Raw genomic sequence first — 21,217 nt, 5'->3', positions numbered from 1 at the left:
CAAGAAACTCTTTACACCAAGCCAAGTCTTTGTAATTGTACCCTTAGAAGTACAGAAATCTGTCATTGATTTGAAATTACCAGCTGTGGTGACCAACAGGTCTGGTAAATCTAAGGGGATCTTGTATGTCAACCTTTGATGTATTCATGCTACCACTTGACATGGTTTGGGAGGATAGCCAATTACAAGAGTCTGACGAGCCACTTAGACTTAGCACAGCTGTTGGTTGTAATTTCAAATTCAGATCAAATTTCTGTGCTTCCAAGGGCAAAAGCCCTGACTTGGTGTAGAGAGTTTCATTAGATAGTAACACCGTGGCAAGTCTTTGAGCTAACTTAAACTAACTGAATGTTAACTCAGTTTACTTTATTGTGTCAGCAGCCAACTTTACTGTTCTTCCTAATCTATGTGTTAGCACCATCTCTTCTTCCTTATATGGTATTGATGTTTGACATCGGTAATAGGTCAGAATCAAACAGCGTGTACAGTTTTAAAGTGATTTGACTATGGGTCTGGGTTGAAAATGAATTCCCTACATTGCAAATACTCACTCATTCTAGAATCAAACATTTAAAAAAAAAAATCTGTTGCATATGTCCACACTTTTCTTGTGATTATTTTCCCCATGGAAAAAATATTAAAAACAAGGTGAGCTTGCATAATAATTGATTTTATAGGCTCCCATGGCACAGACACCAAGTGTTTATTTCATGTCGTTTCATTCATACTATTCCTATGTTTGTTTACAGAATGTAAAAGATATGTGCATACAAAATACTTTACTATTAATTTCTATGCAGGGCTTATTGATTGTTACTCAATGTGATCAAAAGACTTGTGAAATTCATATCAACAGGATTTATAGATGAGTCAAGTCAGAACACTTTCCAAAGACAGGGTTCTCCCCAGTTTCAAAGGTGTGCTGGTTGTCAATCAATATACATTTCCAAAGGTGGGGTCCTCCCCAGTTTCAAAGGAGTGCTGGTTGTCAGTAAATATTCATGAATATTGATATTCTAAGAATATCAAAAATGACAATGGTAGATTATTATCAAGTTCATAATTTTTGTAAACAGTGGAACTGATTAGAAGCATGTTGTTTGGGGGTACAATATTTGAGTAAGGTGTAGTTTCCAACCAGTACAGGGAATACTGTGCCCTATATGCCAAAATCAATCCATCACTAATACACTTGTGATGCATCGTATCTGGTTTTCCACTACCCCTTATCAAGTGGTGACTCACAAGAAAATTCGAAAAATACTCAGCAAACAAATTTGTTTTTTAACAGAGAGCACACTGATAGGGAGAGCCCTGCGTCATGGTTTAATCTAATGTGCCTATTAACTTTTCACTCATGAAAGTTTTATTCAGGGAGGTGACTTTGATTGAAATAGAGGAATTTCACTTTACAGCCTGTGTGACAATGTGAAAGGATATCCAAACTGCCACCCTGTTGGGTCTACACTGCCAATCGTAGCTGGGCAGCTAGTGGAAGTCATTTCAAATGACGTTTTGAATGTGATAATACTCAAAAGAGTCAAAGTATATATAATAACAAATATCTGGTAATAATATTGAGCTATCTGCAAGTTTTACATTTCAAAAATGTAACATAATTACTTTGTGCAAGGAGTAAGTACTTTTATCTTGAAAGAAGTGAGAGCTCTTGTCATCTCACCTTCAAATGTATATTTCACAGCATGGGGAAATTATGTAGATAAAACATACATACATACCATAATATTGGTGAGGAACCCTTTTAAAATATGAAGAAAATATTTTACCTACTTACTGCCCTTAAACAAGAACACTGTGTTCAAGTTAGACTAAAGAAGGAAGACTGAGAGAAGTTATTAAAGATGTACAATCATTTCAATAAGTTGAGATTTTCTCTTGTGGTGAGTTTCTTTCTTTCTGTAAGTTCCAGTGTCGATATTTTATATCCAGAATGTATATATTCTGTTTTCTTTATGATTCCCAAACTTTGGGATGGCGATCAATACCAAAAATGTAAACATACAATACACAGGATGGTTTGAGCAGTAATATTGAGTCGAATGACCAGCCAACCTAATACATCAGATGTTAAAGGTGAACGCCACTCCAGGAAATACATGTATTTTCCTAAATTCATGTTTATTAGATGTACGTTCAATATTCATGATGCCTAGATAGTCATGAATATTCATGATGTATCTAATAAATATGTTTGTCTGCTAAGTCCCATGATGCAATGGTAGACCAGTATGAGAACAATAGAGGTGAAATAGAGTTTCAATTTGGTGTTTCTTGGCAATCATGCAAAATTTATGTGATGTGAAATCATGAAATGACTCTCCAGATCGCAAAGTTTGTGAAAATACATCTATTTCTTGGAGTGGTGTTTCCCTTTTATCTGATGCATCCTATCCAGTGCTAAACAATCCAGTATCACATATATTTCCTATATTAGGGATTCCAAACCTAGGCAAGGAATCGACCTGAAATAGTATTGGTTCAGTTTGACATTTTCAGTTGAGATTGTTTTCTTGAAAATGTCAACATTCAATAGACTTTGAGGATACTGGATGAAAATGTTAAAAAAAAACATTATGAGAGTGTGTTTCCAGTTAGAATGAAGATGAATTCTCACAAAGTATCTGCACAAAATAGTATGATGGCCATCCGACAACAACTGTCAAAGTCAACAGAACGCTGGGGAACTAACCATATACAACCCATAACACCAAAGTAAAGCGTTCTCTGTATGTACCACAATCGTTTATAGCATCCATATCAATTGTAAAAGTATACTGTTTCATTTGTTAATTGACCACATTAAGAAAGGCCACATGCTAGGCTTGTAGATAAAACAATTGAAACAGTATACTGTTACACTTGATATGAATGCTATAAATGAGTACCATACAGAGAGAGTGCTTTACTTCAGTGTTACTTGTTGTAAAGCTGTATTTACCTAGGGAGTTAGGGTTAGTGTTTTATTAGGGATAGCTATAGGGTTAGACCCTCTAACTGATACCAAATTTGTCTCAATGCTTAAAAGTTGTCCATTGTACTGCAGGCATCCACAACATTCTTCTCAATATCCCTTGTTGTTCTTTCATTCTTTGACAAATTTTAAAAGCAATTTACACGAACTCTTGTAAATGTTCACACTTATAAAGTGTGCATAAAGAACATCAACAAATTTAATTATGTAAAAGTAAGAAGAGATATTACTTATGTTTTTAATACATCCTCTAGGAACTATGTTGTACTTGATAACCAAGCAGTAAAGAAACTGAATATGTTTTGCCACTATATTAAACTCGACATATTTGTGTATGAGACGACAAGGTGAGTTTTTTGAAAGTTAGTGTACACACTCAGTTTGTCATTTGTGTTTTTCAGTTGGTGTACTGCCACATAGTAATGTACTTTTCTTCCAAGATATGTTCTATTTGTATATTGATTATTTTCAGTTACTTGAGGGTACTCACCACTTGGGGTTGGGGAGGGGGCCCTACTCCCTGTACTTGACTATATACGTTTATGTGCCACCCTTGCTTGGGGGGGGGGGGGTCAGAAAACTACACATAGTTGTGGATAGGCCATTGTAGGCACTCTCCTTAATTGCTCATTACTTGTCTAGTGAATGGTTAAATAGGAGCACCAACTTGTGTAGCAACAAATCTTTCAGTGTAGTGTATCACTGATAGCTGGTGTTGTGAACTTCCAAAGTTTGAAATGAAGCATGCTATAAATGCATTATTTCTGATGTAGGAATATTTATAATTTGTCATACATTTGATGTATGGGACATGATATAGACCCTTTTTGCATGCATATGTTAATTTGTTGGCATGTACATATGGTATTTGTAGTCTATACTTTCTATACCCTTATCTGTATGGTCTATGCTGTGCTGCAAGACGTAGCGTGTACAATAATCCAGAATCAGTCTGTAGTTTAGTCTCGATGCTATCTGTTTGTTTTGAATCTGAAGACTCGCCATTCACGTCTAGTCAAATGAATATATGTACAACATTCCATGCTAAATTTTAAATTACCACTACCACCAACAGGTGTATTTAATCCAGTTGGCGTCTGATTACGTTATCACGTCCACATGTGACCTGTATTCAAACTTGAAGGTGGCATTATGATATAAACATAATTTGCATAATAGGATTGTGTTTTGAATTACCCAATTGCAAGCATCCATCAATGTATGGATTACTATAGTCTATCAGCTAGCCCTCGGATGTTCTTCCGATAAAATACGACACACAGCCGAACAACGCTATCGAGGATGGAACATCTGAGGTCTAGCGAATGTCATCAGGATATAAATAACTGCCAATCAGAGAACCGTATTAGCGACAAGCACAAACAGAGGACAATAGCTAAATTTTCATGCATATTCATCTTAAGGAGGGGCTTGTAAAAATAACCACCAATGTGTTAACTAAAATGTGTGAATGACAACGTCTACACACTCATCAAACACAATTACCATAAACTGATAAGACATAGTAATGACATAAATGTGTTTGTCAACACCTGCATGCAGAGATTGAATATATTAAAGTATATATATGCATAGATGGCCCAACCCACCGCTTATCGTAATCTCAATGGAATGTCCGGTCTGAAAATGACATTCGCTAGACTGTTCGGGCAAGCCCTCACATGTGAACTTCGTTCGCTTATAGTTATAGCATCAAAAGAAAGCCCGAACGTCTAGCAGCAAGACTAGGATTACTACTGACATGCTCTGTTCATACTTTTTATCAGCATGTGGTCAAGTGAGATTTTCGCTGGATTAGATTCATTTGACTAGACATGAGTGGCGAGAACTTTAGATTCAAAACATATGGATAGTATTTAGGTTATCTCTGTTTTGACTATTCATACAAGTCATGGACACTGCTTTACTCACTGAAAAAATCCACTCCACTCAGTACATAGAAAAAACATACCAAAGTTGTGAAGTCAGATTTTTAAAGATAACAAACTTGTAATCAATATACATAAACTTAAAGAAATAGTGGGGATGAAATGGGATGGGGTGGGGAGGAGGAAGAATTTGTGATATTGAAATGCCAATTTAATTTTGAGAAACGTTTTAAAGACATGACAATTCCTTTTCTTTGAAGAAGTTTTCACCAAACACAAAAATTTGCCATAAAAAAAGCAGCTCAACTGTGCAAGTTTAAAATGTTCGTTACATAGAGAAAGATGTGAGAATTCCTAACAATTAAGTAATCATTTTTTGTCCAGCTTTTAAGGTTTGGTATTATTTTTGTACCAACACACTCGGGCAGTAAAGTTAGGAAAGTCGTTGTAAAAGACGTTCAAAGCTTTATTTCAGCATTTCAATAACCCTGTATAGTATTTTTTACACCAAAAGTCAACCTGGTATCTGTCACAAAGTTTATCCATATTTGTACTTAAAACAGGATGTTCTGTTATACACACTTACTTGTAATAATTACTTTTTTTTTGTCATTAAAAGTAAAGATTTATTATAATATGATGTGTTGTCATAGTCGATGTGTGATATTTCTCAAAACAAGAGATTCTGTAGTGCTGTGGTGAGCAAGACTAGATTTATCATCTGTATGGAAAGGTATAGATGAATGGAAAGCCCCCCCCCCCCCCCCCCCCCCCATTTGTTTGTGTGTTATAACAAATGCACAGTCGTACTTATGAAATCAAACAAACAGTACTGACTGTGTATGTCAATGTTGTAGATTTCAAAGTACAGCTGTACGGTATGTTGTGGACTGGGTATAGTACACATACTTTTCCCAAAGTTATGCTAAAAATAAGTTTGAACTTAGTGGTCTGAGGTTTGAAGTAGTGGTAGTCAGTCCAGTATTATTGATTGATCTATGAGAGCTTTCACTATGCCATAGTTTGGTTACTGAAGTTCCGGCCATTTCTCCGGTGAGCACCACAAGAGGGCACACTAGATTTGGGTAAGTCAGGGCTAACATTTTTGTGATGGCCACTAGATGTATAAAGCTGTGAATGAAATCTGTGTGAAAGAACTCTCCTTAAAAAGATTATTATGATAGTAGTTTGGCATATTTTCATTACTGGTAGTCGCTAACAAAATAGTATTGTGGGAATGACAGAAAATGTGTGGAAACTTCATTTCTGCTGTCTTTACGCTACAATACTCAACTATTCCAGCCCTCACTTCCTGCCAACAAATAGCTTGTGAACAGCACTCCTAGTGGCCAAACTATGAAATCTTTTATCTTCCCTATAACTGGGATATGGGCATAAGCATTGGGAGATATGGTGTGTGGGTCTTCATTACAAGCTGCACATGTGATGTAGCGAACCACTCACTTTCATCACTCACAACCAAATACAACATATGAATGTACTTTTAATACTGTGAAGCAAGAAGATCAACTTCTTCAAAAAATTTATTACATTCATATCAAAATATTATTATTTCCAGTATTCTGCTTCAATGAATGAAAATAAAATGTAGCATGGTAATTACATAACAATGTATATATACAAGGTCAATATGCTATATTGCATTATGTACACATTTGAAACAGGCATATCATTACATGAGGCTGAGCATTATCAGAGAGATATAAATTCCACATCCCTGACCAACTTCCAAAGAATACATGTACTTCAAATTTTCCTCAACTCAACTCAAATGAAATGCATTGCATATAATCATGTTCTTTTTTTCTCATTTACACAATTTACAGAAAACAAAAGTTCATGTTGACATGGTCACTAGAGGGCACTATTACTGTCCTGCATGAGACTGTGCATCTGCATCTGGGCTTTGTGATGGTGGTTTGTAGAATGGATCTCTTTGTACCATCATTTCTTGAAGTTTCATGACAGTTTCATTGCTTGATTTCACTGCATTTTTCTGCAATAAAAAAAGCATATAAATAGAATATAAATATGAATATAATATAGAAGAATTTATTGCTAGGTAGGATGAGTGAACTTTTTATTGAAAAGTAGGTCTAACATAATAAAAAAGTTCATAAAGTGAGGACAGGGACACATAGGTTTAAGATGAGTGAAAGAATAAGAAAACTGAATGTACATGGAGACTATCCATACTTGGACCCCCCCCCCCCAAAAAAAAAAAAAAAAAAAAAGAAAAAAAAAGAAAAAAGAAGAAAAAAAAAAAAAGGTTCATGTACATCAAACCTGTTCAGGGCAGATAACTTTATATCCTCTGATTTTTCAGGCTTTGCAGATATTATTATGTAATCCATGTAGTTGCTAACATTTGAAAACAAAAGTTCACATAAATCAGGCCTGTTGAGGGCAGTATTACTTTCATTTCTGGGGCTACCTACATATTGTCAATTCAGTGATTTATAGCTTATTTGATGATATCTATGTAGCTAATTTTAAAAGTAGCTGGTAAAATGTGAAAAGTTAAAGTGATGATATCTATGACCTAGCTAGACCCATGAATCTGCCCAACAATGGAAATAAATTGGTGGAAATAAAACAAAAGTAGACGGCAAGGTATTGATGAGAAGGCGGTTGTTTTTGCCGGCTACCGGCCCTTCTCTACATCCCTGTCATTAAGATACTCACATTCAGGGAGACTCTCATGAGTCCTTTCAGTCCAGGACTGGGTTGCATTTTACCCATAGTGACTTGATACTGTACTGCTAGCAACAATGCTTTGAAACCAATCTCTGTGATCTGATTCCCTGCAGAATAACACATAAATAGAATTGACGTGTTATAGACGCACCATCTTTGTTGGGGGACAAAACTGCTATTCTCTTAATATGTTATATGATCTAATGATTCAACACCTCTTATTCATAACTCAAAACTTCTATAGTAGTGACAATGGTAGAAATTTTAGACACTTACTGGAAAGATTTAAATTGATGAGAGCTCTGTTGCCTGGAATCCATAACTGGCCTTCAATACATTCAACACTTTCTGTCAATGGATTGATTGCTTCAACAACATCCGGTGTCTACAGGAAATGGATATATAATTTTCAACTGATAGTAAAAAGACTTTCTGTAGCATGTACAGTAAAACTCCAATTATCCGAACTCCGATTATCCAAATTGTTTGGTCATCCAAACTGCTGTCATATCCTTCAAAGAGTTCTATTGCTTTCAAATAGTATCCGAATATCCGAACTGTTTGCATATCCGAACAAAATCGCAGTCAGCCTTTGGATAATTGGAGGTTTATTGTATACAACTTTATTTATCTCCTATCTTGATTTAACTATATTGTTGAAATGGAAGGATGCTTTAGTCTGGGCATGCAAAAAACAGTTTGGCATCACACAGTCTGTTTATATACTGTTAACAAAGTAGCTGATACTGAAAATAAAAACTCCTAGAACATCAATTCAATAAATTGTCTAAATAAAAAACAAAACAAGCAATGACATGAGTTTTTCCTACCTCTGACTCTGGTAGAAGTGTCTTCTTATCCTTGCCACCAACTGTCTTCTTACCTTTGGCTGTTTTGCCACCCTGGACCTCGGCTACAACAGATGCTGAATAAGTATGGTAATAGAGGAGAGAGGGAGGTGCACTATCAGACCCTGCCTACGACTAACAGCATAGATGAAAGAGATATATACTTACAGTGGTATTTGAACTACCACGTGTCAACTGGAAAAGTGCCATTTATAATATGGGGTGATGTAGATGACTGGTGTGTAGGGTGGGGGTGGAGTGGGATAGGGTAGGTCATGGGTTGTGATGTGGGGTTTGCATGAGTTGGGTGGGTTAGGTTAGGTTATGCATGTGGGGGTTGATAGGGTTGGGTGGGTTAGGTTATGTCATGGGTTGTGATGTGGGGTTTGCAATGATTAGTGTTCCAGGTGGATATGAATGATGGAATGGTTTTCACATGAGTACAGTACTGTTTTGACATGTATGACATTGTAATGGATGTGTTGTGTTGTGTTGTGTTGTGTTGTGTTGTGTTGTGGGGTGTGTCAGGGTGTTTGACCATGGACATATTGGAATGGATGACAACCATCTAACAGACTGGGTAAAGTGAAGTCTGTAATTTACAATAAAACACAATCTTATGTGTTGACAGATAGTTTTGATATATAATATTGTGTAGGGTGATGTGATGAGGGGCATGTCTGGGCATTTAATCTTCACATGTTGCACAATGATTGCATTGAAATTGTCTGACTTTTGACTTTGTGCGGGTTATATGTCTGGTAATTGACCCGAAATGTATGAGTGTGATGTGAGGTGTGTTGTAAGGTATGTCAGGGCATCTGACTAGGGTATTGACAAAAAGTCTGTAAGGTATGTCATGGGGTGGGATATAGTTGTTAGGGTATCTGACCTGGGAATGTGTGTATGTATTGCTGTGGAGTTTGACAGCGTGTAGACTGGAGATGGAAGGGGGGGGGGGGGGAGGTTGTTCAGGCTACCTGACAAGGAAAAGTTAGGAAAGTATTGTATTGACATGAGGTTGTATATACAGAGAATGAGATGTGATGTGTTGAAGGATCTACGGGTAGAAATGATGAAAATAGTGACAGAGAAGAACAACCGACATAGACATGGTATATTTCTAACTGCCAAGTATAGCAGTTATAGCTACCTGTTACTATCATACAAAATAGGACTTTCCAGATGGAGGTACAAAATAAGAAAGTTTGAAGACAGACCACAGAATATGAAGTAGATGCAGTTAGAAGACACTGGTAAGGTTATAAATTATCAAAAGTTTTCAACAGATAAATTTTTATACATTTTGGATCAAAGCAAGACACCAGAAGAACAGATCATACTGAGCAGCACAGCTGACCAAACACTGAATGATTGGTGTTGACAGTCAACACTATAATAGCAGTGCATGGCAGGATATTGTAGTTTTGTGTTCGTAGTTAGATACAGACAATTATGTAGAGTTTAATAGCAGTGCAAATTCTGCAGGCTAGTACAAGGTCAATAGACAGTGTCCTGTTAAGCTGTTACATGACATGCATACAACATTTGTTTGACATACATTGTGCTGTGTGTCTAATAACCCTCTCAACTTATATTTCCTGTCAATTTTTTTTTCAGGTTTTTAAAATTTTTCTCTCTCCAAATGTTAACTTATTTTGGAAAACTGTTAACATCCTTCACATACCTTCAAAATTTTTTTTTTTTTTAAATGAAACATGTCAACAAACATCTATCAGGTTTTGAATTTTTTTTGGGTAAACTCAAGCCAAGTTTGGACAAAATAAAATAGCATTCTATATCTGCTTCTTATCTGGACAAAGTTTCTAAAAAAAATATTTGTTTTTCCTTTATAAACAGAACAATCTGGAAAGTAATGAGAGGGTCATATGTTTAAATGAATGTGAGTGCAATAGTGGCAATTATACACAGTAGAACAGAAAAACAAAAACAAAACAAAAGTAATATGCTACTAAAACCATTGGTCACAAATGACAGGAATATGCAAATGACATAATGAATATTCAAGTTACACAAACATGCAAATTACATATATGCAAATCACATCATGAGTATGCAATATATGCAATAATTGACATTTTTTCGGACATTGCAGACAGCCAATGAAATAGCATACTTAGAGCTTGCTTGATTGGCAGATCATATAATGAAATGTCGAGAAAAATATTTTTTGGATCTGCAGATGACAAATCTGTCCAACAGCCCCTTCTTGAAAACACTATAGAGGCACAAAATATTCTAACTTTCAACAAATTGTCAATTATGACCAATGCTATATAGCATATTGAAAAATTACCTTCAGCTTTTGCTGAGACGGCTTGAAGATGAAGAAAAGTCATAGAAAAGATGAAGAAAGTTGGCACAATAGTAAGTACTGGAAGTACATGACAAGTTAAGGATTTATGTGTTCGATTGAGAAAAGATAGCATGGTAGTTAAAATGAAAATACAGTTGGTGAGAAAATATGTATAAAATTAACTGATTCTGAAGGAACATGCGGTTACACATTTTAGCAGAAACAAGGTAAAGCATAATAAAGTTAAGAAGGGAGGGGCTAGAACATGTTCTTTGTTACTAATTTTTGGTTTGAGAAAAATACTGAGAAGAAGGTAGAAAATTAGATTGACTTACAGACAAACAGACAGAGACAGAATGACATTCCATCTACTTCTAAAAGTACTGAATCAAGTTAAGTATTCACTATTTGAGGGACTGGGATGAGAGGAAATGTTGCCTCAAAACAGATGTATATATGTATACCTTGAACTACATCACCACACAAACTTAGAACTAAATGGCACAGTTCTGGTTGACCAGTCAAGAACTGAGTATGATCATTGCATTATTACAATCCAAGCATTTTTCTGTGAATCTAATTGTGTAGACACTTTTGTGAAAGTGATAGGAACACTAGAGTCTGGGAGTGATAAAGAATTTACTTGATCACTTGCACTTTTAAGTATTCCAGGATACAGCTGTGATTTTGTCAATGTGCTGTCTTGTCTGTAAATCCATGTGTGTGTGTGTGTGTGTGTGTGTGTGTGTGTGTGTGTGTGTGTGTGTGTGTGTGTGTGTGTGTATGTATGTATGTATGTATGTATGTATGTATGTATGTATGTATGCATGTATGCATGCACACACGCACCTACGTACATACATGTGTGTGCGTATGTATGTATGTATGTATGTATGTATGTATGTATGTATGTATGTATGTATGTATGTATGTATGTATGTGTGTGTGTGTGTGTGTGTGTGTGTGTGTAAATGTGTGTTTATGTGTACTAAATATATATATGAGTGTCTGATGATCGCAATATGCGTGAAACTCCGAGTTACACCCAAGAAAGAGTTCCAGTACTACCAAAACTATATATATATATATAAATATATATATATATGTGTGTGTGTGTGTGTGTGTGTGTGTGTGTGTGTGTGTGTGTGTGTGTGTGTGTGTGTGTGTGTGTGTGTGTGTGTGTGTGTTTGAGCTGTACTGTGTTGTATATAAAACCTTCAGCTGTACCACGGAACACATACTAGACTATACATGATATCCAAACAAGTGGTGGAGGGTGTTTTCACAATGGATTGTGTAGACCATACAATAACCGTACCAGTAAGGAAGAGAGTTGCAGTGCACTACTGAGTGTCCCTGTCCTAAGTGATGGAGGGGGGCTGGCTAATAATATCTATATGCATCAATAGGGCTCAAAACACAGATACCAGTCACTAGTAGCTATATATGTAATATATAACACATGTAAACAGTGACTATTCAAAATATATGTTTTTAGCTGCATAAATGTACAAGAAAACATTTAAAACTATTTTCATGTTTTTGTTTCATGTGCATTTTTTTATTTAAGAATTTTTTACTGTTCAGTTACATTTAGTTCAAATAGCTTGAGAAGCCCAACAAGTTTAACTATTTTGACTTACAAGCCAATTTGTGTATTCATTTGCAGCAGAATTATTTACAAATAATGACAAATACTTGAGTACAGTTTTTACTCAAACAAGTGCGAAACAAGTCAACAACTCAAGCTGTTTTTTGTACCCAGTTTTTAAAAATCTAATTAAATTAACAAATTTAGGTTATATTATATGCAAACCAGCTTTTAAATCAGAAAATAAGTAAAACATTTTTTTCCTGTTTTAATAAAAAAAAAGGGTTATTTCATTTATTTGCAAATGCATGGAAATTTTGATATTTTGTTCTGAAATATTTCTTCACTATATCCTTGTGGATAAATGTGATTTTAGTTATTGTATTATTATCATGTTAACCCTTTCATGACTAGAGACGAGTTTTAAATAATATGGGGACCCAATTTCTATGAATATTTTCATAATTACAATAATATTACTTTATTAGGAATTATATTATAGCATTACCAATTCCAGTGAATTTTGTGACGTCATCGCTGTACATTATTACTGATAATGTACTCCGTTATTGGGCATCGCGGCCCCGGAACGAGCATAACAATACAAGCTTATTTGTTCTGTTTCTTCATACGACTAGGTATTTTTTCGAAATGTATGTTGTTACTTATGATTGTCATTTCCACTGTTTAAAAATACAACGCATTCATGAAACAAATTTGTGTTCACAGCAGTTCATTGAAGTGTATATGTGTGTGTACGTGTACGTGTGTCGCTATGATTAGTATTCAGCTTCCGGGCCGAACATGGCAGACCATGTTCAGCGCTGTGTATATTATACGTTGTTTTGCGTTTCTCGGTCTACAAATTCACTGGAATTGGCAAAACTATAAAAATAATAACAATAATGTACGTCCTCCCAGTCCATAATGGACTCAAGCAAACTTTGCACTCCATAATGGGCTCGGCTGTCGCCTCGCCCATTATGTCGTTCAAAGTTTGCTTTCGTCCATTATGGGCTGGGAGGGCGTACATTATTGTTTAAGTAACATTTCTTTAATTCCAGTCTAAAATGAAGTTGATATATGCCAAAAACTTACATAAAACAAGAATTTTGGCTGCACAATTTTGGCGGGAATGTTTTCAGTATTGAAGGGGTTAAAGTGGCACAAGCATGGTTTTACTTTAAGTGAAAATACTTCCATAAAACCTTGATTAAGGTATTTTAGGGTAATATAATATCAAGGCATGCCTACAATTACCTTTTGGTATTGTTAGAACAGTTGATTGCCTAGTATGGATTCCTCACCATTTTTTGGTATGTATAAAACTTACGTCATCCGATGGTTTATATGTTATATCTTAATACCAGGTTTGAGTTTAGTCAGTTACAAGTGATAGTTCTGTATGCTTCAGTAAGTAGAATACTATGCGTGATTTTAAAATATGCAGTGTAAATCTGACCTAAAAATGTATAAACTCAGCTTGTGCCCCTTTAATGTTGTGGAAAACGAAACGAGTTGGGAACATTTATGAACACTGTCTGATTACTGTAATACTGTAATCAAGAAATAAAACTGGCCTAAAGTGGAAAATAATGTTACAGGGTAGAAGGATAGTGTTTTGAGCCCTGTGTTTGCATTAATCATCACACCACACTGTGTTGCAGGAAGTGACTATTTTTTTGGCCTGCAGCGAGTGTCGCTTTGAATTGAACCAGTGCTTTGGAGTGAAGGGGGGGGGGGGGGGGGGCAATAAACAGTGGGAGATGTGACGAGGTAGTATATTTTCACACAAATGGTCAGTGCTGGAGAAGTTGTTGGGGGGGGGGGGGACAGCAGGCAATATCAAAGATTACTATTACACACATTGTGATGGGGAGGGGGAAGGAGGGAGTGAGTGAACAGACACCACACAGCACGCACTGCAAACTCAAATCGAGAAATTCACAAAAAAATCTAGAGCTGTCTCAACTGATCACGGCATTGTCATTATTGGCTAATGTAATCTAGGTGTAACAGGAAATGAACATTTTTTTTTTCCCAAACCATAATCTGTTGTGAAATATGTACACCAAGAATATCTTGGGACATGCTACAAATACAGTACAATGGAGTGCTTTCAGTTGAGAGAGCCGACATTCAAAAACTCAAAAAAAAATAATATTAGAACTTCAAAATAGTGTGTGCAATACTAGTGCAACATTGAAAGGTGCACAATTACAAAGAAGAGGCCATATTCCTGATAATAGGAGTCTTAGTTGGAGAGAATTAGGTGCAAATCACAAAATGAAGGATTCACTCAATATTTACAAACTACAGGGGTGAGATCAAGTTGGCTATAAACCGGGTTAAAAATAAATAATGAATGTTGAGGGCGCTATACAAATGTCACATGGCGTAGAGGGCGCCATAGCTAGTTGAATCAGGAATATAGCTGATTGGCATGCATGTGTAAGTGCAAACCATGGTGGTGCTACATTTAAAACAAATGGAATCACATGCACATTAATCCGTTTGGTTTTAAAAAATTATCCATTTGACTTGGCTGTTTGGAATTCTAGTATTTCTGAGGACATAAAAATGTGTAGTTCTCCATGTCCTTTCATTTGGCTGAGGTTGCGACATCTGAACTCCCGCCTTTATAGACAAGGTGATCGGGGTAAGATAATTTTCGGCAGGGAAAGGGGGAGCGATGTAGGAAATCTTGGGAATGGAGTTACTCAAAGTGCATGCAGTGAACATGACTATCATATGCAGTGTGATTATAATGAAGCCAGAATATCATATCATATCATATAAAATATCTCTACATTATCGTTGTTACAAAAAAAAAAATTTAAAAAAAATTCTGGAGTTCATGTGTTAGCTCCGTTCCACCATGGATACTCAGACATATCATGCTCAAAAGAAAATAATCACCAAAATCCGAGAGAAAAAAAGGAATGACAGACAAAAAACAACAACATTATGATGACAAAATTTGTTTCCGTGTCTTAGCAGAGGCAACACTTCAAGAACATGCTATATGTTGTCTTCTTGCAAATTGGAGGAAACAACAAACAGATAATCAGAGACTGCCACCAGCAGGTGTGTGTGCGATACTCTCAAGTTTGCTAAGTCTTGCGAATTATAAGGTGTCTTTGGTTTTCAGTTATTGCCATCATAACAACACAAAACTTCATTAAAATATTACGATATTAGAATATGAATACACCTCAAAAACTTGCTACTACATGCATTTAACACCGTTTAATATATTCTGATGAAGAATGCAGTTGGTGTTGAATCAGATTTAAAATTAATTTACCTCATGCACATTTTTGACTTAATGTTTAAAAATTCACACTTTGATGAAAAACTTGATTAATATGCAAATGAGAATGTTATCATGCAAATTTTAAGAATATTGTAACTTTTCACTTTAAAAGTACACATGCAAAGGTGGTATGTAAGTGAGGGTGAGAGAATCCCGGGAGAGAATCCAGCACACATGAATTTAATTAATAGCTTTCTTTTTTGCAATCTTACAGCACACTGTTCTTGGGTAGCCTCTACTTAGAGCACGTTAAAATGTTAATATTTTTGCAGAGCGTGGGTAAAAATGGTTTTGTTCTATATTCTTAAGCGAGTAAGTTGTAATGAAACGATAGTCAACCTTTTGACCCATGCCTCTGAGTATCTGCATGAGGTGCAGCAAACAAACAAACAAACCAGTCATTTGCATTTTAAGATGATGATGTCGTCACAGCACAGGTGCATCATGGGTTTTGGATGAGAGGGTAGCACACCATAAACATCACAAAGCCAGTTGAGAGAAAAGAAAAACACAATGATTAGCGCTGCAACAAACAAACAAACAAACAAACAAAACAAACAAACATACGAGACGCATCATGTTATGTGCTGGCATTGGGCATAGCAGTCTCTGGAATCCTTGCAGTTATATACTGCATAAAGTTATTAGTTTTCACATTATAAATTTGTCTATAGCATTCTAACAAAAATACTTATTTGTTTTAATAAAAAAGAAATAAACACATACAAACAAGGTTATGGCTTACGCTTACATTTCTGATTTTCAACTCAAAATTTTAAAACTTGCACTTTTTAATTCTTGTTTGCAATTTTTTGTTAACATGCATTAAACTTCTGTTTACAATTAACTATATTTGTTTATTTTACGATATCGCAATCAGTGCTGCTATGGTTACAGTTACAACACTTGTTTGTTGCCATCAGTGCTGTTGTTGCTATGGTGACGGTTAAACTATCCGAACTTTTCAACTTTTTTTTTCGTGCAATTTTGCTTAAATACATTTAACGAGCACCTTTGACAACATCTTCCCAAGGTTTGGACTTAAACAACTCTAAATGTGTATCTTCAGGGCCATAAACTGAGGAAGTTGTTGGACTGAAATGGGAAAGTATAGTAATAGTAGAAAATGCCGAGTCAAGTCAAAATTGAGAAATCAGGAAAAAATAAAAATAAAAATATATTACTAACGATATCAGTTGTTTAAGTAGGTTTAGAATATTATTTCTAACTACAGTTTTTTTTTTAAAAGTTAGTTTTGTAAATTGGTAAGATTGGGTTTCAGTTAAACATGAAAATCATTGAACAAAGTCAGTATGCAAGGAGTACGAAACTGTTATGTTGACATGATCTCACAGATGATGTGATCTCACAGATGATGTGATCTCACAGATGATGTGATCTCAGACGTGATCTCACAGACGACGTGATCTCACAGATGGCGTGATCTCACAGACGATGTGATCTAACAGATGATGTGATCTCAGATATGATGTGATCTCACAGATGGCGTGATCTCACACATAACGTGATCTCACAGATGGTGTGATCTCACACACGACGTGATCTCACACATGATGTGATCTACCAGATGACATGTTTATTGATATTATGAAAACAAGTGCAGTAGTGTTATTTGATAAGTGAATGAGCAACTTGGTGTAGAAAAGAACAAAAAAAAGTGTTTATTAAAATGACATGGGTCAGTCAACCACAAAATCTGGACACCATTTAAGAACAAACTGCCTACCAAGCATGGCTATCTTGTTGACACCTTACCAGGAAAAGAAAATATATAATAAAAACAGATGAATGTAAAAGTAGTGGAGATATGACAGCATCTGAAAGAAATGCTCTTAAAAAAAATAACATTGTAATGACAACAAGAATGATATAACCCTACCCACACCATGAATATTCAAATTTGGACATGCAGAAATTAACATAATCCCACCCACTTTATGAATATTCAAATTTGGACATGCAAAATTAACATGATCCCACCCACTATATGAATATTCAAATTTGGACATGCAGAAATTAACATAATCCCACCCACTTTATGAATATTCAAATTTGGACATGCAAAATTACCATGATCCCACCCACTATACGAATATTCAAATTTGGACATGCAAAATTAACATGATCCCACCCACTATATGAATATTCAAATTTGCAGACATGCAAAATTAACATGATCCCATCCATTATATGAATATTCAAATTTGGACATGCAGAAATTAACATGATCTCACCCACTTTATGAATATTCAAATTTGCAGACATGCAAAATTAACATGATCCCATCCATTATATGAATATTCAAATTTGGACATGCAGAAATTAACATGATCTCACCCATTATATGAATATTCAAATTTGGACATGCAGAAATTAACATCATCCTATCAACACCATGAATATTTAGTGTTTGATATGCAGAATTAACATGATCATGCTCACAGCATATTTAAATCTCAATGGATTGTGCATGCAGAAATTTGAAAAACCAAGTGGTGAATGGCCAGCCCACCAAAACAATTCTATAAATGCCTTCTTTGCAATGATGCCAAGCATATCTACGTGTATGACCATGAATTTGAACTTGTGTATGTGGATTGGTCTGAATATGCTATGACTGTAAACTTGCGAAGTATGGCACATGATATTGTACATTTTCTCTAAAAAAACATGATCAAATTACACACATAAGATAATTTTTAAAATCAACATTCCATAAATTTCCTTGCTTCCTGATATGTTCTCATATATTTTAGTTTGGAAGTGAAGATAAGATGTGTTAGATTTCTATAATCAGGGATATTGTTGATGGTAGCAAAAATGTTGATTCTCAGTTTTGTTAATTCAAGAATTGGATTTGGAAAGATAAGATCAGCAAATGGGAAGGCAAAGGCTTATAGAAAATGAAACAAAAATTGTTTGAAATCAAAATAAAATATAAAATGGAAAAAGGGTTGGGTGAAAATTGGCCTCTTGGCAGATACATCACATTATTCTACACTAAATCTGAACTCTCCATAACTAAGGGATTACATTCAAAATTTTAAAATAATGTAATGAAATTATTTTCAACTATTAAATGTTCGTGTAAGGAATTCTTATCAAGATATAAGATAATTGTGAGTACCATATACAATGGTTTCTTCATTTTGTATTTTTTTTTACATTTTGAACCTCGGAAAGTTCATATGATGTACATGTCAAATTCCTGCTGTCTAATACATGTACACTTGTAAATTGTAGCGTAAAAATCCTTAGTTTAAAAAGTTTATAAATTTCACTTATTTTAAACCACATCATCTATAAATACTCCTAACATTTCTATTTCCACTTGATTCAAATTTGCATATTATGCAAATATGTTCATTAACATGCAACAATGAAAACAACAATGCAATTGCTGTATAAATGTGTATAAACTTAAAACTCGGTCAAATTCAGCTATTGAAGACAGATTCATTTGACTTTGACAGTTTTGACAGATTCATTTGGCATCTCATAACAATGCTGTAGTTGTAAAAAGTAAAAATTATTCAAATCACAAAGGCACCTAAGTGGTAACATCTGAGAACACAAATTTCATGCCAAGATCTTTCTCTCATCAGGACAGTCCCTTTTTTCTTCTTCTTCACATTTCAAAATTTTTTATTGTATTATGTCAAATTCCCACACTTTCCTTCATTTTGTCAAAATATATCATGTTACGAGAGTTTTACCACTATATCATATATATGGTTTGCAATGACAACACCCCTGGTATGGCATTCTTAAATTCAGACTGCACTTTGTCTGTGTACATGTTCATATGTAGAATTTCATGATTTCATATTCAATACTATCATTTCATAAATAACCACCAACCATGAATCTCTATGTACACGTATGAAAGACATGATTAACACCAGATCCTAAGGACACATCTACTTATCTGTATACATCTGCAATAAGTGAATCCAAAAACACTTCAGCAGTTTTAGTACTCATTTATTGCAGAAGACAGAATTTTTTTTTTCGAAAAACACTTTCTCTGTATTTTGTTCAATATCACCGCTTACGACTTAATAACTAAGAAATTTTAATACTGACCTTTCTTCCATTTGTCATCCTTTTTTGTTCCTCCTTTTAGTGTTTTCTCGTCTTCTTTTTCTTTCTTAGCATCCTGTGTATACAAACAATTATAATATGTTAAGTTAAACTCTGGAAAACCTATATAGGTTGTTTCCCTAGATATCTGCTTATGTTTTGCACTGAGAAAAGAGCAATGTATTGATGCTCTTCAAGTTTTCATAGAACAGTGATCAACTGAGCAAGGGAAGCAATTTCAGCATGTCATCTAATCTAATCTAATCTAATGTAATCTAATCCTGTCACAGATTCCATATTACTACTTTTCACATGAAACATAAAATGGTTAGTTACAAGTGAAGGTATATATATAAACTTTGCAAGCAATTGAAGACATTTACAGGGATTAATAACAGTCCCTTACAATTTCATTAACCAAGGCTTTACCAGGACTTTTCAAAGTAAATTATCAGTATTTTGTAGTACAATTTTGGAGTCCATTGCATTCACAATCCACTATTTGACTTTTGTGGAATAATCTTTACTTAGTCTGGCATTGGGAATATTGGGAATTCACAACATCTATATGTTTGATTACTCCATTTAACTTCCTATTCGTGTGAGGACTTTCAGGACCTTTCCTTAGTGAGTCCTATGATGTCTAAGTAAAGCTGCTTCATTTCTCTCCTACACAATATGTATACTATAGTTTCAAAAGCAAAGAAATTATTTCCAAGCATCAAACTCTATCACTGTAGTTGTTATGCATGCATCCTCCCCTTACACAACTTTTCATAAACACTCTTTTTTGTGTTCAGATTAACATTAAACCAAGACCACAGGATTCAAACTTTGGGGTTTAACATAACGAACTGTGAATGAGTTTCAATGCTGGAAATGTTTGCTATTATTTTGTCACACCATGCATGTTTTAATTTATACCATCATGCAGTGCATATAGGCATTTTGACACTGAATATGGGGGGATTTGGAGAAAAAAAATAAAGTTTCAGACTACCCTGTCGGCAGAAGTTTTGATTTAATGTACATGAACACACTGTAATAAAAACACTGATGCAATAATTGAATACAGATTTCACCTGTAAGTAAATGCACAGATGGGTTTCTAAGTGTATTTTTTTAATCATGAATTTGAACAAAATGAGGAATATTTTTAGTATATGAGAACATAGTCTTTCAAGATTACAGCAACAAACTGTTACTGTTATCGTTGGCAATTTGCAACGACTAAAAATAAAATTTGTAGACACAAAACTTCACAGTTGCGAATTTCACATCAATAACCTATAAAACTTTCTAAAATACTAAACTCAGAATTGATGAATTTTGATCCTGGAAAAACTAGATTACTTTTTGGGGGAACTACAGATTGTATGTATTTGTTCAGCAATTTGGGATGACTACTGATGCACTGCACTGCATTACATTAGAAGCAGAAG

The 21,217-nt window shown here is 34.9% G+C and overlaps 1 protein-coding gene across 12 annotated transcripts in view; it reads right to left on the bottom strand.

Annotated features, from left to right (window-relative positions):
* Window positions 1–6,415: 6,415 nt before the first annotated feature.
* LOC144447352 (leucine-rich repeat-containing protein 71-like) overlaps window positions 6,416–21,217 on the bottom strand; it is a 29,396-nt gene continuing 14,594 nt past the window's right edge. For 3 of the 12 annotated variants that reach the window (XM_078137323.1, XM_078137331.1, XM_078137328.1), the window contains 6 exons: window positions 19,779–19,851; window positions 16,011–16,034; window positions 8,430–8,524; window positions 7,876–7,984; window positions 7,588–7,706; window positions 6,416–6,898 (listed from right to left, as the gene is read on the bottom strand). In XM_078137323.1, coding sequence (XP_077993449.1) covers window positions 6,770–6,898; window positions 7,588–7,706; window positions 7,876–7,984; window positions 8,430–8,524; window positions 16,011–16,034; window positions 19,779–19,851 — 549 coding nt within the window. In that variant the 3' untranslated portion in view covers window positions 6,416–6,769. Of the gene's footprint in view, window positions 6,899–7,587; window positions 7,707–7,875; window positions 7,985–8,429; window positions 8,525–16,010; window positions 16,035–17,418; window positions 17,443–19,778; window positions 19,852–21,217 lie in introns of all 12 variants that reach the window. The other 9 variants (XM_078137324.1, XM_078137332.1, XM_078137326.1 and 6 more) reach the window with 5 other exon arrangements.

This window comes from Glandiceps talaboti, chromosome 16, assembly GCF_964340395.1.
Source record: "Glandiceps talaboti chromosome 16, keGlaTala1.1, whole genome shotgun sequence".
In the NCBI taxonomy this organism is placed as follows: Eukaryota; Metazoa; Hemichordata; class Enteropneusta; family Spengelidae; genus Glandiceps; species Glandiceps talaboti.
Note: the sequence above shows the minus strand (reverse complement) of the source record. Positions and strands in the feature narration are given on the sequence as shown.